The sequence below is a fragment of the Molothrus aeneus genome, chromosome 21 (genome assembly GCF_037042795.1).
Source record: "Molothrus aeneus isolate 106 chromosome 21, BPBGC_Maene_1.0, whole genome shotgun sequence".
Taxonomy (NCBI): Eukaryota; Metazoa; Chordata; class Aves; order Passeriformes; family Icteridae; genus Molothrus; species Molothrus aeneus.
The window spans coordinates 4,619,617-4,639,144 of NC_089666.1; the positions used below are offsets into that span (position 1 = coordinate 4,619,617).

General features: G+C 61.9%; 1 protein-coding gene across 4 annotated transcripts; it reads right to left on the reverse strand.

The window, feature by feature from the left end:
- Positions 1 to 709: 709 nt before the first annotated feature.
- On the reverse strand, positions 710 to 19,056 carry KCNAB2 (potassium voltage-gated channel subfamily A regulatory beta subunit 2). 4 transcript variants are annotated; one of them, XM_066563967.1, is made up of 16 exons: positions 18,996 to 19,056; positions 13,531 to 13,649; positions 13,113 to 13,154; positions 5,318 to 5,361; positions 4,916 to 4,953; positions 4,655 to 4,734; positions 4,174 to 4,218; positions 3,965 to 4,009; positions 3,838 to 3,881; positions 3,627 to 3,713; positions 2,413 to 2,498; positions 2,077 to 2,197; positions 1,870 to 1,964; positions 1,568 to 1,688; positions 1,389 to 1,477; positions 710 to 1,089 (listed from the first exon to the last, which is right to left on the reverse strand). In XM_066563967.1, exons 2-16 carry the CDS (start codon positions 13,605 to 13,607, stop codon positions 1,000 to 1,002), a joined length of 1,104 nt encoding a protein of 367 aa, XP_066420064.1. In that variant the 5' UTR covers positions 13,608 to 13,649; positions 18,996 to 19,056; the 3' UTR covers positions 710 to 999. The 4 variants fall into 4 exon arrangements, with proteins under 4 accessions (XP_066420064.1, XP_066420063.1, XP_066420066.1 ...); XM_066563966.1 differs by lacking the exon at positions 18,996 to 19,056 and adding an exon at positions 16,750 to 17,128; XM_066563969.1 differs by lacking the exons at positions 13,113 to 13,154; positions 18,996 to 19,056 and adding an exon at positions 16,750 to 17,137.
- Between the last annotated feature and the right edge of the window lie 472 nt (positions 19,057 to 19,528).

Sequence of the window (19,528 nt, forward strand, 5' to 3'; positions counted from 1 at the left end):
CATACAAACATGGATGCTGCTGTAGCAATATATTTATATATATATATATATAAATATATTGCTATTTATATATATATCCAATTACATGGATATGTACACATCTCTATATTACATATATGGATCAACACACAGAACCATGTATGTCTGTATATACACAAGCACACAGGTGTCTCTACCTGTGTGTATATACATTATACATGTATTTTTCAGAGGTGTGTGAACACATCTACATACAGGTTTCTATATATGTAAATAGGTATTGATCTCTCAGAGACTGATGTCAGGGATAGGGGTGAAGGTAGAGCTACATCTGTCCGTGTGTGACTCTGTGTGTGTGTGTGTCTGTAACAGGCGTACGTGGGTGCATGTGTGGAGCCTTTCAGTAGCTTTGTGCAGATACAACTGAAGGTGCTTGTGGGCTGTGTGCACCTCCACAGCTGCTGTCTGCAAATCCACACATCCCCGCGTGTCTGTATGTCCGTGCGTCTCCACGTGTGTCCATGCACATGGACACTTGCACACTTGCCCACACACACTCCCCCAGCCCTGCCCTGTGCTCGGCCGGAGCACCCCAGCTCTTCCTGCAGCAAACTCCCTCCCTGTCACCATCCCACCCACCCCTTTCCCCGGGAGCAGCTGCTCTCCAGGACCCGCAGCCGCGCGGTGCCGGTGCTGTGGGAGAGGGCAGAGGCGAGGCCCGGGCGCAGGCTGGGGAACAGCTTCGTGTTGTTGGCCTCGTGGGCGTACAGCACCCGCGTGCACCCCGCGCCCACCGCCACCGTGGAGGCAGGAGCCACGCATGCAACGGGTCCGGCTGCGGGCAGGGCAGCTCGGGGCTCGCCTCCTGTCCCTGCGCCGCAGAGCCACGTCCGGGGCAGCGCGGGTGGAGCGCTGGCTCTCGGCGCTCGCGGTGCAAACCACACTCTTCTCCACTTTGCTCCAACAAAGCGTAAAGCAAGCGAACGGGCGGCGAGGGCTGTGCGGCGCGCTCGGGCGCGCTTAGGATCTGTAGTCCTTCTTGCTGTATGGTTTGTTGCCCAGGATGCTATCGATCTCGTGGACGATGGAAGACGACAGCTTTGGAAGGACCTGCGGGGGATGAGGGCGATGCTGGGAGTTGGGATGGTGACCCTGGTGGGTGCGGGAGGATGCTCACCGCCTCCACCCCACCACGTTCCTGCCAGCTTGCCGGCAGGGTGACCCAGTTAGGGAGAGCCTGAGTCAGGCCCAACCCTGCCCCCTCAGCCAGGCAAAGCCTCATCTTTGCTTCTCGCCTTCACGACAAGCAAAACCTGTCGTGAAGCCGGGTTTATAACCCCCTTTTCCCGCACAGTGCAGCACGGCAATGAGTGCTGTGGGCAAATGTTGCTCCTGCTGGGAGCACTGACCTGTATTGCTCCGATATTCTCCATCAGCTGGTCGGCATTGGAGGCCCCCAGTAAGACGGAGCTGACACCCTCGTTGCGCAGGCACCAGGCTGGGACAGGAGGGAGAGCAGAGCTTGAGCATGGCCCAGATATCCCTGGTGTCACCCCCAGCTGTCCCCTGCTGTTGCCCATCCTCTTACCGATGGCAAGCTGGGGCAGGGTGCAGCCCAGGCGCTCAGCGATGGCCTGCAGCTCCTTCAGCTTTGCCTGCTGCCGCCGGCCCTCTTCACTCAGGATCTTATCCTTCAGCCACTGGTATCCCTGGGGAGTGGGAAGGGGTGTTGTGGTGGGATCAAGGTGCACCAGCACCTTGCACAGGCAGGGCATCCCCAAACTCCCTGGGTTGTGGCTCCTGGAGTTCCTGTTCCCGTAGGGACTTTGCAAGGCCCTGGCCCTGCTCCCCCATCTCTCTCCATGCCCTCCCAGCCCTGGTGCAGCTCACCTTCAGCGAGGCACGGGAGTAGGGGGGGATGCCCCCATCGTACTTCCCCGAGACGATGCCACAGGCCAGTGGGGACCAGGTCATGGCTCCAACACCTGGGGACAGAGGAGAATAGGGGGATGACACCGCTGCTCCCAGCTCCCAGCAGCACTGGCCTTGGGGAGCACTGTGCTTTTTGGGGCTGGGGAGAAATCCCCACTGTCATACCTATCTTGTGGAAGAGCTCAGGGAGCTGCACCTCCACCTTTTCCCGCTGGAACATGTGGTACTCGGCCTGCTCGCAGATCGGTGGAATCAGGTTGAACTGCCGGGCCACCGAGTACGCCTCCTGCAGAAGAGCCAGGAGCCTCAGCGCCCTGCCGACCCCCCCGAGCCCCCTGCCCAGCCCCCCAGCCAAGTCCTGAGCGGCCACCCCGAAAAATAATTAAGGCTTAAGTGCATCTGCACACGCTTGGCTCCCAACAGCTGCTGTCTAATTGAATCAACGTCAGCAGCATCGCTGGGGCTGCTCTGCTGTGGCCGCCCCATCCCCTGGGCCCCTACCATGATCTCCATGGAGCTCCAGCGCGAGGTCCCCCAGTACATGGCCATCCCCTGGTTGATGACATGGGTCATGGCTCGCACTGTCTCTGCCGGGAGGGAAGGAGAGAGGGGCAGGTGGGGTTTAGCAGGGGCTGCACTGGCAGAAGGGGGCTCGCACGGTGCTGATGGCTGGCGAGCATCCCACTGCCCCGTGCTGCGGTGGGAGCTGGGTGCTGTCCAGGGAATGCTTTCAGAAGAGCAGGATGGGGAGAGAGGGAGCAGCCACTCGGGATGTGCCAGGGACCGCAGCCGACCTGACATGCTCACACGGTGCCAGGCTCTCCCTGCATGGACAGCAGCCTCAGGCTTCTGCCAGTGCCCCCATGCCCTGTGGGGTTACCAGCACTGGTACTGCTGCAGGGGGAGGGACTGATGCATTGCCCACACACAGAGACCCACAGAGGGAAGCCTGAACCCTGTGTGAGGCACTCGGGGGTCTTAGGGGGAGCCAGCCCTGAGCCATGCAGGCTGGGGCCAAGCCAAGGCATGCTCTGCAGCCAAAGGTGAGCAGTGGGGAGGGCAAGGCACCAGGGCACACAGCCCAGCATGCTCACAGCTGCCCCGGTGGGGAGGGACCCTGCTGCAGACCCTGGCATGTGCCAAGGGCACCCCATGGCAGGACCCTGGGGGGTGGGAGCCTCTCTGCTTTTTATCCTTTAAACTGCAGTACAGTCTGAAGGGCGAGGGGGGTGTCTGTGTTGTGCCACTGCTGCCTCTGCATCTCATGGCAGGGTTTGCTTGAGAGGGGGGAACAAGGATGGGGGATCACAGAGGAGTGGGGGCTCTGCCCCAGGAAACACCGCTGGGACAGGCAGCGGCTGGCGGGCAGAGTGCGGGCAGGGAGTACCTTCTACGATGAAAGTCCTGGACTTGGAGGAACTAAATGGGTCCCCTGGTGATAAAAGAGAGATTTAGAGAAAGTGGAGTCACTGCTGCTGGGACGGGGGCAGTGACCTGCCACCACACTGCCACCCCGCCCCGCCGCGGCCCGAGAGGGTCCTGGCGCCAGGCAGGAGGTGGCAGAAGTGCGACTGTGGCACGGGCCAGCCGTGGTGGCAGAGGAGCGGATTCTGCTTGGGAGGGAAAATGCCCTTGAAACACAAGCCTGGCGCAAACCAACCGCGAGGGCGATGAAAGGCAGCGGGGAGGAGCGAGGCACCACGGCGCGCACCCACCTTCCATCGGCGTGTTGGGGTCGGGCCGGTTGGCAAACACCACGTCCACGTACTCCAGCTGCAGCCGCTCCAGAGATGCCTTCAGACCTGCAGCAGGGATGGGCTGTCAGGCGTGCTGAGCCCCATGCTGCCAGCACTGGAGCAGAAGGTGAGGCACAGTCTGGCACCGGGGCCAGCAGCGCCTGGAGAGCGCCCTCACCCCTATCCCTACCTTCTATGATGTGTTTTCGGGACAGGCCCCTCTCTGTCTCGGCCCTGCAAAAGGAAACGTGGGTGAGAGCCTGGGGTGAGAGCCTGACCCATGCCAGCTGCTCTACTGGAGGGCACGTGTTACCTACTTTCCTCCCCAGAAGATTTTGGTGGTGATGACCAGGCTGGACCGTCTGCAGGGAGAAAAAGAGAATCACTGGTGGTGGCACCCGCAAAGTCCCCTGCACCCTGCCTTGGATGGCACACTCCTGCCCAAGGCTGCTCCACCAGCTTTCCCCTCCCAGCCCATCAGGACTACGGTGATGCTTTTGCCAAATAGGGATGGAGTCTAGCTTACCTCCACCCTTTCTTCTTGATGATATTTCCCAGCACCACCTCGGCCCTGCAAGGGAAGGGGACATCAGCCATTGGCACCTGGCAGGTGCAGCCGTGGGGAGTGGTGACAGCCAGCAGGGATGGCCACCGACCCCAGGAGAATAAGAGGCAAATGCAGTGGCTGTGGGGACACTGTTTGCCCTTTGGCTGCAGTGCCCAGAGCCGAGCTGCCCCCAGTGCATGAGCTTGCTAATTTTAAGTGAATGCGTGGGCACATGCCAATGCCCTGGGTACAGATGTGCTCAGAGGGTGCATGGCTACATCTGCATGATAGAGGCCACCACAGGATGCATGGGATTGCCAGAACCATGACTGCCCCTGTGAGCAAGCACCAGAGCCCAATCCTGGAAGCTGCTTTGCAGCTGGCAAACCTGGGATATTCCCATTGCCGCTGTGATTTGGTGGGAGTCGGGGTGTAGGGTGAGACAAAGCAGGGTACCTACTTGCCAGCAGCGTAGACTTCTGCCGTGTCGAAGAGATTAATGCCGTTGTCATAAGCTAAAGTCATCAGCTGCTCTGCCATCTGCGAGGAGAGAGTGGGGTCGGTGAAGGGGGTGGCCGAGAGCCGGCGCTCACGCGGGCGCGTGCGCACAGCGCTGGTGAGCTCCGACATGCTGCATGCACCCAGGCCACAGCCATCCCCACTGCCCCCATCCCCTCCCCACTCACCAGGGGAGAGACGGGGTGAAGAGGTGCAGCCTTACCTCATCTGTGATCTGCCCTCCGAAAGTCACCCATGTTCCTGCAGGGGAGAGAGAGAGGGGTGTGCACGGTGAATGTGGTGAGCAATGAGCGCTGCCCCATCAAGGCCACCCACCCTGGCTCCCTCAGCACAGCCCTGGCACGTGGTGGCCACAGCTGGCCCTGCCGCGTGCACTGTGGTGCTCCCAGCACGGCCCAGTCGCTTCCTATCGTGTCAGGAAAAGAGAAAATAATTTGACAATTTCTGGGCCGTGACTCAAAACAGCCGCGGGGCTGAGGAAAACCCTTTCCTTCCCTTTGCAAACATCACCGGGGCAAGCGAGCGCTGCCCTGGCCGGGGAGTGCCGGCAGCTGCCGCGAAACTGAGGGGATGCTGAGGGGCTGTGGCAAACCCTGGCACTTACCCAGACCCAGGCAGGACACACGCAGCCCAGACTTCCCGAGGTTCCTGGAAGACAGAGACCATTAGGAAAGGTGCCAGAAAGCCCCAAAACGCTGTCTCATGCATCCTGCATGCCACCAAACACACCGGGCGCGAGGACTGGGAGGTGTGGTGGTGTCCCCTGGATCCCATCCCCACCTGGGATGGTTCCACAATGAGAGTCCCATCTCAACTGATTAATGAGCCATCCCAGGCTGGGCATCCTGCATCTCGGTAGTGGCACTGCCTGCACCTGCGCAGTGATGCTGTGCCTGGCAGGGCTATTGGGAGAGCAGTGACCTCATTAAAGCAGCTCCCCATAATGAGGCTGGGGTGTCCAGCTGCCCTGAGAGTGCCGCTGGCACTGGGGAATGAGAGTGGAGAAAGAGAAGCCAGCATGCTGGTGGTCAGGACTGAAGCATCCCATATATGGCACGAGTTGTGCCTGTTCTCTGCATCTCACAGGGAAGCACAGGGCTTGCACCAGGCGAGGGTGCTCGGGAGTGGAGCAACATCCTGGAGAAATGGAGCACCCCAGAAAATCTGACCGGCACAAGGAACTGGAGAACAGCTTTCAGGAAGGGGGCCAGGCTGGCAGACGCCTTCGCTGTGGTGATGGAGAGCCAGTTACTTGTTAAAAATGACAAAGGCTCAAGAAATGAGCGTTAAAATAAATAAAGTGTAGGTGAGCCGCGGCAGCTCGCCCGCGCGGGTGTCGCATAGCAACCGGAGGCACCGCCACCGCCAGCACCGCCGACACGGGCACCGGCAGCCGGGCAGGGAGTGGCTGTGGCCCAGCCACGGGCAACCGTGGGCTACACTGAGTCAGGGCAGCATCTCTTGTGCTGCCATGCTATTGCCCAGCAGCTGGAGGCACCGGCTCTCCCCCGTCCCGTGGTGTTTGTAGAGCATTTTGTGATGGGGAGAGGTCATGGCTGTGGGCCAGCGGTGGCTCAAGTCCCCGTGATTGGGGTTGCCATGTGGAGAGGAGAGCACCTGCCTCATCCTGGGCATTCCAAGAGCATTGCTGGGCTTCCCCTGGGCAGGTGACCATTGTTGTTGTTGGCTTCCCAGCCCAAAAGCGTGTTGACAGGCTGCCCAACAGAGATACAGGCAGACCTTGGGAAGGCCAAGCATTCCCCTACACTGCTATGGCCTTCTTATCCCATCCGCTTGCTTGGAGCATCCCTCGGTGCCACTGTCCCTCCAGCAGCCACCAGTGGGGACTCCCGAGCTGATCACCCATTGCCTGGAAGAGGGTGTTGATATGCTCCTCCTCTGGATGAGGACTTGACCGTGGGGCAGGAGCACTGAGCCCTGAGGATGCCACCGTGCATTGTCCCAGTACTGCTGTTACCACCACAAGGGTTTGGTGTTGGAGAGCTGGACAGAACTGGACCAGCCCTCTCCCCAGTACGCAGGTAAGGGGACTCAGCCAATTTGGACGACACTGGTGGGTGACAGCCAGGCTCACCCCAGCGCTCTGCTGGCCTTACACACTTTGTTGCCTAATGCTGGCACATCTGGGCTGCAGCGGAGGCACGCAGCCACTGGCAGCTGGACCATGGCGTGCAGGCTTATCTGGGGGGGGCCCCCTACCCTGTCCTGGGGTCCATGCTCATCTGGGGAGAGCCCCAGCCCCACGCCCAGGTGCACACTCAGCCTCAATGGGAGAAGCCCTCAGTGCTCTGCCCCAGAGCCGGGACATGGGGTGTGTGAGCCCTGTGGGTGCCGGCTGGGGGGGCCCCACAGGCACACGTCACCCCGTTTCCAGAACCACCACGGGCAGCCAGAGCTGCTTACGGCTCTGCACTCACTTCGCAGGGCACTGAGTCTCCGGCAGCACCGAAAGGATGCCATGGCAGCCCGGATTAATGCTACCGTGACTCCCAGACCCCCCCGGCTCGGCAGCCAGCCCGGCTTGGCAGACACTGAGGATGCTACTAATCCTACTCTGAATTTTAGGGTCCCTTCTCTCCCCCATCCTGAAGATTTTACGCGCCGCTGGATCAAAGCTGCCCTGAGGGGACAGGAGCAAACAGCGAGGAAGCGCACGGAGGCGCACGGTCAGCACTTTTAGCGACGAGAAACCGACAGAGCCGGACGCGAACCGGAGATAAGGGGAGCGCCCCTGACCCCCAGTCCCCCCTCGCCGCCCGGATCGCAATGAGGAACGGGGAAAGCCCCAGGAGCGCCCTTTTCCTACCGGTATTTCATCCCCGGCTGCTTGACGCTGGAGTCGCTGGAGGAAGGGGCGTTCTGCACCGAGAGCTGCCCCAGGCTGCGGGCCACCATGGCCACGGCGCGGAACTTGCCGCGGGTGCCGAGGCTGGGGCTGCCGGCATTCTGTCGGTTCAGCCGGTCCTCGGCGCTCCGGCTCTTGATGCTGTGCTCGGAGCACACAAAGGAGACCTGCATGCTGCTCCGGCGGGCAGCAGCGCCAGCTGCCTAAATTTAGCCGGCGCCCCGGGCGAGGCGGGGAGCTCCTCCCGCGCGCCGCCAACGTGACGGCGGGGGGCTGCGGGGCGGCGGGCGAGGAGCGCTCCCGTCAGCCCTCCTGCCCTCAATATTTGATGAGCTCAGGAAACGAGCGAGCGGCACGCTCGGGCAGGTGGGGGCAGGAGAGGCAGAGCCGCTGCCGGTGCCCTCCGGAGTGTGGCCGTGGCGGGGCAGGGCTTCCCTGCGTCCCGCTGGGCATCCCCCCGCTGGTACGGCTGCCGGCACAGCTCCGCTTTGGGGCACAGATTGCCCTGCACGGGTCCGAAACGAAACCCTCTGGCAGCAGCAAGGCGTGTGTGCATCGCCAGCCCCACGGTGGCGACGATGCTGATGGCTCTCCCGCGGCAGAGCCCAGCTGCTTGCCGAAGCTGTCCCCCAGCAGCACATTCCCCCTGTTTTTCCCAGTGCAAGCGAAGTCGAGTGAGGCGAATTCCAGCCTAGCACCTCCTGCCGAAGCAAGGACACAAGTCAGCCCCACTACAGCACCGTCCTGCAGCCGGAGCCACGTGCTGGCTGCCAGCACCTGCCGTGCCCCTCAGGATGGAGCAAAATGCAGCGATGGAGCTTGCAGGAAATTATGCACATTTGCCCCAAACCTAATGAAAAATCTTGTAATCTCCTCCGCTTCCCTCTCTCACAAAGCTCCTTAGCTGGTAATCCTGCCGGCACCAGTGCCAGCGCCGGCTCCAGTGCGGGGGGGACCTGGCAGCAGTTGTCAGCCCCCAGAGGATGAGAAACCCCACAAATTTTGGTGGCAGCAGGGACATGCCCAAAGAAGGAGCACCTTTGGGGTGTCTGTGCCAGCTGCTCCCATCAATAAATAATGTCCCCATGAATATTAGATGGGCTCTTGCCACTGTGTAAATGTTACCGCGGTCATTGCGAGCAGAGGGGAACCTGACCCGCGGCGCAGCACGGCAGGAGCCGGCAGAGCTGCCAGCTCTGGGGGCTTCACTGCAGCGGGGGACAAGGGGCAGCCCTGTATTGTCACTGGAGAACAGCCACTGTCCTCAGCCCTGATGTCCCCCAAAGCCTGACCTGGGTTACTGAGGGTGCTTGGCTGTGCACCCCTTTGCCCCACCTGCAATGCCAGGGGAGAGGTGCGCTGGGCAGGGCAGCCCCGTCCCTCTCAGGGGCTGTGGCCACCTCTCCAGCTGCCTGGAGTGTCCTCCTGACAAGGACATTGGCTGAAATCCTGATACACCTTGCACCAGGACCCACATGCAAAATTAATGATGCACCTGCTCTGTGATGCACACCCATCAGTCAGGAGGAGATGAAGACCCATCAGGCAGAGATGTACACCCCTTAGATGGAGATTTACACCCCTCAGGTGGAGAAGAACCCCTGTCAGGCGAAGATGTACCACTCCAGTCAGGTAGAGGTGCACCTGCATCAGATGGAGATTTACACCTCTGAGGCAGAAACAGCTCTTTGGCGGCTGTTTGCTCTAGTGCCTAATGTTTAAGGCTCACAGGGTGTTTGCATCTGCAAATGCCCAAACAGCAAAGAGGAATGTCAAGCGAGAAGCTCAAAGATCACCAAGCAGGAAAGTGCTAACGGCGCTGATCGGCTGCCGCCTCTCCAAGGGCATCGGCTCCTCCCAGCCTCGGCGCGGCACAGGGGAGCCGAGGTGAGCTCAGGTGAGAGCCGCTCTCCTGACGAGGTGTCAAACCAGCACCGAGCAGCGTCCCCTGTGTCATCCCCTCACCTCGGCCCTGGCCGCCCTCGCGGCGCTGCCTTACCTGTACTTCATGCCGGTGGCGCGGGCGGTGCTGTCGGCCAGGGAGAGCCCGTGCATCCGCAGGAACTCCTCCAGAGTCTTCGCCCGCGCCGCCGCCCGCACATCCCGCAGCCGCCGCAGCTCCAGCCCGTCGGCCGCCCGGGGGGCTGGGGGCAGCCCCCACTCGGGGCTGGGCCGGCTGGCCACGCTGCGCAGGCTCTCACTGTAGGTCATGGAGAGCATCCTGCCACCCACGCGTGGGCTCTGCTGGCCAGCCACGCCGCCAAACACTCTCTGGTGCTACGGAAAGAGCTGGGAAAGCACAACATGGGCTCCCTCGCCACTCAGGGCACAGCCCTGCCCGCATTGCCATGGCACAGTGGTGGCACCCACACGTGGGGACTCTAGCAAAGCCAGTCTTCAGCAGAGCAAAGCCTTGGCGTGAGAGCTGAAGCACAACAGGAGAAGCAGCAGGACAGGGATGTGGCACAGTCCATGTCTGAGGCTGCAGTGGTGCCTGCCACAGCTGGCCCAAGCCACGATGCAGCAGCCTGGCCTGTGCCCAGCTGTGCTGGCTCCCAGCTTGTGCTGGGCTGCACTGGTTTGCATCCCTGCAAGGCACGCAGCGTGTCCCAGGAGTTGGCCGAGGCACAGTGAGCAGCGGCACGAGCACTGCTGGTGACAATCTGGCACTGTGTGCCAGTGGGCAAGGAAAATCGGATGGGAACGGGGTCCCTGTGGGGCTCCCTGCAAAGGGTGGACATGGCAGAGGGTCTGTGGGCACCGGGTGCTCGCCGTGCCTGCGTCACGCTGCCGCAATGTGCGCCACCAGCCAACACCTTCCCCACCGCCGCGGCAGCGACCTCCCAGCCGGTGCGGCTGCTGAAAATAGCCTGCTGCAGGGTGGGCTCTCACACACCCCAGTCCTGGCTGTCTCTGTGCCTGGGACCTCACTGCTGGTGGCAGCCGCTCGATTTCTGTGCCTCTCGCCGCAACTTCCCTCGTTTTCAGTGTCTGCAGGGAGCAGTGACTGGGGCCAAAATTGTGGTGTTGGTGCCAGAGTGGCCGCTGGGGATGCACTGTGACACATCTACACCGGCATCAGGCTCCAGCCAGGCTCCCACTGGTGGTTTTTTCTTTCCCTGTGAAGCTCAAATTGACAGCTGCAGGAGCCAAAAGTGAAGGGCTCTCTGCCATTGAGGTGTGACCTCCAGAGGAAAGGAGAAGGAAGCCCAGAGGATATGGAGTAGCACCTGGCCAGGTATGACCAAAACCCTGGGGGTCCTCCAGTGCTGCCAGAGACCACTCTGTTCCTCCTGCTCTGTAGCAAGGCCTTGGGAAAGCTGGGAGACATGGAAAGGAAACCTTTCCCTCTGCTGTGGCAAAGCCAAACTGAATCCTGGTCATCAGCCTCTTCCTGCCACACCTCAAAGCTGGAGACAGCACCCGGTACCTCTAGCAACAGCCCCCTGACGTGCTGGTATCTTTAATTAGGACAATGCCAGTGGCTCCTGCTGGGTATGGGCACCTGGTGGAATCTCCCTCTTCCCAGTGGGATCTCCTTGCCCTGGTAGAATCCCCTCACCTGACAGCAGCAAGGAGAAACCTGAGCTGGCTGCACCGCTGCTCTACAGCAGCCAAATGGCTGCAGCAAGCAGAGTTGGGGGTTTGATCTGGGCTGCTCTGAGGAATGGGGTGGGAATCCACCAGCTGCCCTATCTCGACACTTCCCTGATTTTCGGCAGAACAGAACTGGATGGCCGAGAGAGCATGGAGGTGGTGGGTGCATTCATGGCCATTTGATAGCAGAAATCCCAGTGCTCCTGGGATGAGTGGCAGCAGGATAAGCTGTGCCATGCCCAAGCAGGAGAGGTTGTTTTGCAAGGAAGGAGCAGGGATGGGGGACAGAGCACAGGATCTGCAGGATAACAGCACTGTTAGCAGCATCAGGGGCACAACAAGTGGGTGACAGGCAGGGCAGCTGCCTGGAGAGATATCTGCCCAGCCTAGCTTGCCAAGCTGGGAAACTGGCACCCACCAGCCTGCCTAAAGCCAGGAAGACCCCAAACTCCAAAACAAAACCACCTTAAGCCATCAAATCCCGAGTCGCCCCGCACGGAAAATCTCCCCCGCTGCCCGCAGCGGCTGCCCCGCGGCGATGCCCATCCCCGCTCATCGCCCACCGTGCCCAGCCCCGACTCACCGCGCCGGGGAAGCTGCTCAGCAGCAGCAGCAGCAGCGCAGCTCTGGGCGGCCGGGCTGCCCCAGGGCAGATATAAGAGCGGCGGTGGCCGCGTTGTTTCGCATTAGGGGAGTGTCGGAGCTTGGCGTCCAAAGCACTTGGCGGCTGCGCCGGGCCCCCAGCGTCCGGCTTCTCGCCGCGCTCCATTAGCCCTATTAGGGGATTTTCTTCCTTGCGAAGGGGAGTTAAATTATTCATGGCGCCTCACTAAAAGCCCGGGGATGTGCCGCTGCTTTATCAACGCTGGCACCACCCGCCCCTCGCCCTGCGGTGACAGGTCCCCTGCCACCAGCACACAGGGCGGTGGGGACGGCTGGACGCTGGGGCCATCAGGGAGCAGAGACGGTGCCCTGAGGCAGACACAGCTCTCCTGTGGTCCCTGCAGCAGTGGAGTCAGAGCTGGGCTGTGGCAGGACTGAAAGGCAGCCTCCAGCAGGAGGGAGCCCCGAAACGGAACCGGGTGATGAACACGGGTGGCTGCTGCCTGAAGGCACCCTGAGGACGAGCTCCTGCCTGTTGGCTTTGGGAGCCTTTTGCACCAGATGTGTCCAGTGGTTCAGACCAGTTTGGCAGCCAAAACTTGCCCATTGCTGGGGCTCGGCAGTGCTGGTGGCAGCACTGGGACAGACACTGTCAGTGCCACTGAGCCATCCCACTGCCAGCCCACCTCGCCTCCTCCCATCATGTGTGGGATGGAGTGGGGGTGCCATGGTTCTGTTGAGGGGCAGCCCCCAGTCCCTCACCCCAGGGCAGCCAGGCCAGACCCAGTCCCACACCACTGGGCTGCTGTGGCCCTGGGAGCGCTGGAGCAGCTGCTGGCAGAGTGTGTGGGGAAGCGCTGCCCTCACTTCAGACAGTAAAAGGGTGATGGGGGCAAATGTTGCCTCCTGAACCACTTAATGAGACTGCTCCTAATAGCAGGAGCCACGGACCAGCTGGCTGCTTTCCCAGAGCTGCTCTTGGGAAAAGCTGAGGCCTTCTCCAGGCACAGCACTGGCAAGGGACGCTCCCCCCAAGCTGAGCTGAGCCCCACACCGCACAGTGGATGTCCCCCACAGCCATGTGGCCACACTCTGCTGCTTGGACAGCCCGTGAGAACAGTCCCCCCCACCCAGCCACACCCCAGGGTCCCCACACTGCACTTCTGAACCCATGAGCAGGCGATGAGGCGATGCCACACATGTGATGCCCATCCCACACACAGGGACCCTGGCACACTGGGCAGGGCAGTGCTGTGCCAGCATTATCTGGGCATGGGCAGGAGCCACAGCCACTTGCTGGAGGGATTTTGGGGAGGGGGAAGGGCCTGGTTACCTGTAGAACTGGAGCTGGCGCTTGGGGCTCCCGTATCTCGCGCTTCCGACAGCAAAGGGGAGAGAGAAGAAAGATGCCACAAACCCCGTTAGAAAGGAGGAGCAGGAGTGAGTGGCAGAGTCAGTGGCTGTGGGAAGGGCCAGTGGCACACACCCATGTCACAGCACAGTGGACACTGCAGCAGGCACTGGCACGACCCTGGAAGTGCCCCCTATGCCCGTAACAGGCACCAGCACCCCAAAACGCTGCTGCTGCTGTTACAGTGTGGGGATTTTGTGCTGGAAGCCTTTGCACAAAGCATGCCAGGGCAGTTTAGGAGTATCAGAGAGCACTTTCAGGGAGTGTGGTGGTTCTGGGTTGCCACAGGCTTGGGTTTGAAGCCCCACAGAGTCCCCCCAGCACTGCCCTGCAGCCTTACCTGTAAATCATCCCTGGGGAGCCCGTCTGCCGCAGCGAGAGTCGCGCTGGGGAGTCAGTGGTGGATTCGGGATACATGGAGCCAGCCTGGGCTCCCCGGAGCCGCTCGCCGCCTCACCCCTGCCACAGGGGAAGAGGAAAAGAGGAAGAAATGAGTTTTTTGGGGCACGCGCATGACAGCACTTCCTGTTGCAGGAGATCTGAGCCAAAAGGCTCAGAAGGTGCAAAAGGCTCCCAAGATGTGGCACTGGCAGCGGTGTGGGCACAGCAGCTCTGCTGGCCTCGGACCCTGGGGCTTACACCCTGACCCACTGATCCCAAAACCATCTCGCTCCAGCCCTGTTCCTCTGACTTCCCAGCTTGGCTGCTCTCTCCAAACTTCTGGGGGTCTTGAGATCTCAGGAAATGGTGAGGAAACATGGGCCTGAAAAATGAAACATTCTGAAAAACCTGAAGCCGTCCCCGAGGGTCCCTCCAAAAGGGACAAGCTAAGGGGAGGAAAACAGACTGGCTTTTCCTGCAGCCCACACGTGACTGACTGTGTGCACAGGGGTGAGGGAGCTCTGAGGGAAAGGAGGGCTCACCCCCAGGCACCCCTGACCCTCCTTGTCCTTGTCCCCATGGCAGGGGCATCCAGCATGACTCCCTGGGAGCCGTGCCCCTGCAACACTGTCAGCAGTTTCAAGTATCACAGAAAACAATGACACTTCCCTACAGAACTGGGGCTGGGATTTAAATTTATCCCTTCTTTCTTTAGGCCGGTGAGATGCCATCTTTACACTGCAGATCACAAGCTGCTCTGTTTCCCAGATGGGCACTGAGAGCTCTCTGGGCTCCCTCCTGGCTGCCCTGGGCTCAGCAGGAGCATGGCCTTACACAGTGTGCTCATGTCCTGGCACGCATCCCGCCTGCATCCTGGCACAGCATGCCTGCATCCTGCATCCCTCCTGCATTCTGGCACAGCATGCCTGCATCCTGGCACTGTGTGCTTGTGTGCTTGCGTATTGCATCCTGCTCGCATCCCAGCAGGGCACGCTTGCATCCTGCATCCACATCCTGCATCCCAGCATAGTGTGCCAGCATCCCGCATCCCTCCCGCATCCTGCATCCCTCTGGCATCCCGGCCCGGCGTGCCTGCATCCCGGCGCAGCCCCTGCAGCCCACGCAGCCCAATGGCAGCAGCTGCGGCAGCCGAGCCCATCCCCGCGGAGCCGCCCACCCGCCCACCGCAGCTCCCGGCCGGGCTGCAGCCCCCGGCACAGATCCCCATCGCCCTCCTCCTGAGCGCTGCAGGCGTGCAGCGTCTCCTCCTGGCTCCTTTGGCCACAGCCGCGCTGCAGCCGGAGCCCAGGGAGCCTCGGTAAAGCCGGGTTTATCTTCCAGAAGTCAGGAGGGAGCCGCTCTCTCCCGAACCAGCTACACTGACCTGAGGCTGGAGCAGGACCCTGCCGAGCCCTACAACCAGGACCTGGCTGAGCCTCCCGAGCCCTTGTGACCCCCCGGCTTCTCCCGGGTGCTGTGAGTGTTGGTTCCACAGCTCCCACAGCCTTTCCTGGTGCCTGCAGCACCACCAGGTCAGCAGCAGCCACTGGCCGGGCACTGTCCTGCCCACTCATGCCAGCTCAACTTCGTTAGGGTGGCAAAACAAAGCTGAGGGAAGCTGTCCTGCAGGGGGACAGCTGGACCCCCGTGTCCCAGCACAGCCATGCAGCTCCTTGCTTGCCCTGCCACAATCCCGGACTCCAGCGTGGCTCAGGACTGGCTGATCCTGTGTCCCAAGGGGCTCTGGTGCCCCTAGGAGCACAGATCTCTGCAATTTGCAGCAGAACCCGGTGCCCCTTCCCTGCTGCCTCTCAGCAATGCTGCGGGGACCAAGTGCAGTGGCTGGCAAGTCTCTGGCAGTGCTAGAGGGACTTTGCTGGCAAGCACAGCTGGATCACGGGCACACGGGTCAGGGCTCTGCATCCTGAGGAACCAAAGTGTCCCAGCATTTGGGACCAATTCATCCCTCTGAGCTCTCAGAGCCAAAGGTACCACCAAAAGTCCAATCTCCTCTGTGTCAGCAGCTTGGTGCTTCCCTGAGACTGCTCCTGCACCTCCAGCTTCCTCATGGCACAACTCAGCTGTGAGCCTGCAACTGCGGGAGTTTCAGCAGTGGCCCGAGAGGGAAGAAAAGTGTTTTCTTCTGCAGGATGCACCCAAGAGTCAGGTGAAGGACACCCTCACGATTTGTGCTCCCACCAAGGTCCATTCCCATCCCTGGCAGCACAATGGGGTACAGGAGTGTGGATGCTGCGACATGGATGGTTTATGGCTGGGAAGCCCCCGGGAGCTGGGCCAGCATGGGGGGGGACCACACACTGCAGCCTGCCAGACATGCTGCCATCAGAGCAGGAGCGGGTGAAACTGGACATGGAATTAATGCAAATGTAGGGATGAAACTGCTGCTTCTGGTGAACTCAATCCTCCAAGAGTGAGGCTCTGGGGCAGGGAGAGCTGGGGGATCCTTGCCATGGGCACCTCAGCATCCTGCCCAAGTCAGGTGAGGGATGCAGGTAATGTCGCATCTCCCCACGCCAGGTGCCTGTCCCCATATTTCTCCCCCTTTTTCACTGTGCAGCAAATGCCCCCGTCCATGCCAGGGGGAAGGTGACTTTAGCTCAATGACTCACGCTGCCCTGCCCTGCCGCCTCGGCACCTCCTGTCACCTCCTGCCGTCACCTCCGTGCTCATGCCCCGTGCTGGTCCCGTGCCCCCCCTCCCCCGGCTGCACCGGCGCCGCAGGGATCCGCAGAGCAGCAGCCCTGCCCCTTCCTTTGGCCCGGGAGCCTCTTTTGCGGCGCAGCATCTCCCAGCCCACCAGGGGCCTCCGACCGCCCGGGTGGGCTCCCGCGCCTTCCCCAGCCCATCATCATCATCGCGACAACGCGGCAGGCGGGCGCTGGGGACTCAGCTGCGACACGTGAGGTCGCCCGTGACCGCCGAAGCTCCGGCACCGGCGCTGCTCAGCTGCCCGAGTCAATGACACAGCCCAAAAGCACCGGGGTTATTCCGGCTTTGCCGTCACGTACACCAGAGCCAAAGTAACGGGGTCCACGCGGGTCCCCGCTGTGTGACACTGCCGGGTCCCCGCTGTGTGACACTGCCGGGTCCCCGCTGTGCCGTGGCTGCCGGCCAGGCACGGCTGAGCCACGGCCGCGGTAGCCAGCACCGTTCCTACCTGTCTCCGGTGCTCGGGCGGAGGGTGATGCGCGGTCGGGAGGCACAAGGCAACGAGTCAAACCCGGCTGCGGGCTCCGCGGCTCTCGGGAAGCGGCGCCGGTGCCGAGCAGCTGCTACAGCCGGCGGCAAACGCAGCGGATGACGGTTCCTACCCCATTCCCGCTCCGTCCCCGGGAAAAGGCGTCTGGCAGAGGGGGGAAAGCCGAGCCCTCCGCGCCCCGGGATGCGACAGCACCCAAGGATGCTGCAGAGCCGCTCTCACATCCTGACTCGGCAAGTTTGGCTCCGCCGGTGGCGGCAGCCGGCTCCCGATCCCGCCGGTGCCTTTAACCGTGTCGGCGCCGCAGCCCGGCACCGGCAGCGCGTGGGCGAGCGAGCGGCTGCCACCAGCCGCCCCTGCGCAGCTCAGGCGGGGGAAGGCTCGTCCGGGGCCACGGGGAGCCTGGGCAGGAGCTGCATCATCACTGCCTCACATCGCGCCGGGTGTGTTTCTCTTAAAATAATCAAATACAGCGTCGGCAGTGATGCTGCAGGGTTGCCTCCAGCACCAGGGTCACCCGGCTGCTGCGTTCTGCCACTGGCCACTCATCTTCTTTGTGCTCATCACGCCTTCTCAGTGCCTTTGGCTTTTTGGCTATCTTGGATAAAAAAAAAAACAGCCTGGAGCGTGCTACCTCAGTAAGTGGAGCAGGCTGGTCCCTGTGGCAGTGCGACTCAGTGATCCCGCAGTGATAACAACACCAGTGCAGCTGGATCTAACAGGAAAACTAGAGGCCAAGCCAGCAAGAAGGGGCCAGGGTTTGGGACAGGCTGCTCACGCAGTGGTGCTCTGGCAGCTATAAATTAGGAAAACCTGGTTCCTCTCCCTCAGCTGAGTCCTGTTCAGCTCCACAGCAGCATCTTGGCACTTCCTCTGCCATTTCAGCACGGTCCTGGCAGCGACGGGGCCAATAAGCACAGTGCCTGCTCCAAACCATGCTGACACTGACAGGACCACTCAGCACTGCCAGGGTGCCCAGTTTCCATGCCACAAGCACTTCCAGGAACAGCCAGTAACAGGAAGGGAAGGTCATAAACCCCGTCCCATTTGGGGATGCTCCCAGCACCAGCCCATCAGTGGCTTGGCTACCCCCACAGATGGTGGGAGCCACGTGCCAAGTTGATCAGCTCCTGCTCCGTGATGCATCTGACCCACAGACCCGCAGGCCATGAGCGGGAGGTGACAGCTGGCCCTGCCACCCTCCTCATCAAAACAATAATAGTAATAAAGAATAAAAACCAGCAGCTCTCTTGAATCTGCCGTTGGCAGCTCCATGTAGAGGAATTTTCTGCTCACCAGCTGGAAAATCACTGCATATATGCAACAGGCCTGGATAGGGGATGTGACAGAGATGGTACATCTCGCCCAGCCTGCTCTGGCACTCACCCACTGCTGCACCGTGGCTCCCAGCAATGCTTGGGGAAAAAAACTGTGATTTTGGGAAGCAGGCTGGGTGCCCTGCCCACACCTGCCAGCAGCACAGACCACGTCTCACCTGGATGAGAGCCTGTGGTGCCTGCGTGAGCAGTCCCGTGCTGGCCGCAGGCTGAACAGGCACGGGGCCCATGGGGATCCCCATCATGAGGAAAACAGCCCCCAAAAAATGCAGGCTAGCAAGAGAGAAGCTCAGGAGCTTCAGGCCTGGCAGAAGAAATGGTCAGGCAGCGGCACCTGGGCTGCAAGGAGACCGGGGACCTGCCACAGGGCTCGGGGCTCCTTCCATTCGCAGCCCGCCGGTCACCGAGACAAGGAACGGACTAAGAAACGGCAGCAAACTGAAAGGAGCTGCAGGATCCGCGGCGTTTGACTCATTGTGCGCAAATCGGCTCGGGGGAAAATCTAATGTTCCCACCCCCGTGTCACTGGGCTTTGCCGGCGGCTCACACCGTGTCACCGGGACTCCTGCCCTGCCGCTGTACGGTGACAGGCCGCAGGCTACCGGAGCATCACGAACAGCGTTCACCTCGCCTGGCTGCGGGAACGAAGGGACAGCCAACCTCTCCGCATCCCCGCACAGCCCGGGGTCCCGCTGGGCCGAGAGCAGGCGGCGGGGCGAGGGCCCCTCTCACCGCACCAGGCAGCGTCGGGAGGGGCATGCGGCGGGGTGGCCTCGCCCGTAGCGCTGCCCGCGTCCCTGCCCGGTCCCACCGCCCGCGCCATGTCCCGGTGGTCCCGCCGGCCCCGCTCCCCCCGCGCCCCCGCACCTGCCCCGCGTCCGCCGCTCCCGCCGCTCCGCCGCCCGCCCTCGTGGGGGGCGGCCCCGCCCCGCCGCGCCTGGCCCCGCCCTTCCCGCCACCCATTGGCCACGCCGCCCGCCTCTCGCGCCGCATGCAAATGACGAGGGCGCTACGCCGTTTCTATTGGCTACAGAGCAGGCCGGGCCCAGAGAGAGGACCCGCCCCGCGCGGTGCGGCACCATCGCCCTAGTAACCCGATGCTGAGCCGGGCGCGACCACCCGCTCTGAAAGGGGGAGGCCGCCGCTTCCGCTGTCTGTTTCGTCCTGCTGCCGCATCCCGCACCGGGGCAGGATCGCTCCGACATCGTCTCGCCGCTGACTGTCTGCGCTTTCCACCGGCGATGGGGTGCGAGAGGTGGGCGGCGAGGCAGCGAGCGGCGGCACAGCGTCCATCCCTCCCCTCGGGCCGGCGCGCGGTTGGTTGGGCCCAGGAAGATGGCGTCGGGGCGCGGTGAGTGAACGGGGGGGGGTGCGGGCGTTAAGGGACAGGGCTGGTTCCA

What these genes read in the sequence shown, in the direction of transcription:
- KCNAB2 (XM_066563965.1), bottom strand. Translation starts at nt 7,752, where the DNA reads ATGCAGGTCTCCTTTGTGTGCTCCGAGCACAGCATCAAGAGCCGGAGC. An exon ending in CCTGCCCCAGCTTGCCATCG is followed by an intron (nt 1,478 to 1,567) that starts GTAAGAGGATGG and finishes CTCCTGTCCCAG; the next exon opens with CCTGGTGCCTGCGCAACGAG. An exon ending in AGAATATCGGAGCAATACAG is followed by an intron (nt 1,090 to 1,388) that starts GTCAGTGCTCCC and finishes CATCCCCCGCAG; the next exon opens with GTCCTTCCAAAGCTGTCGTC.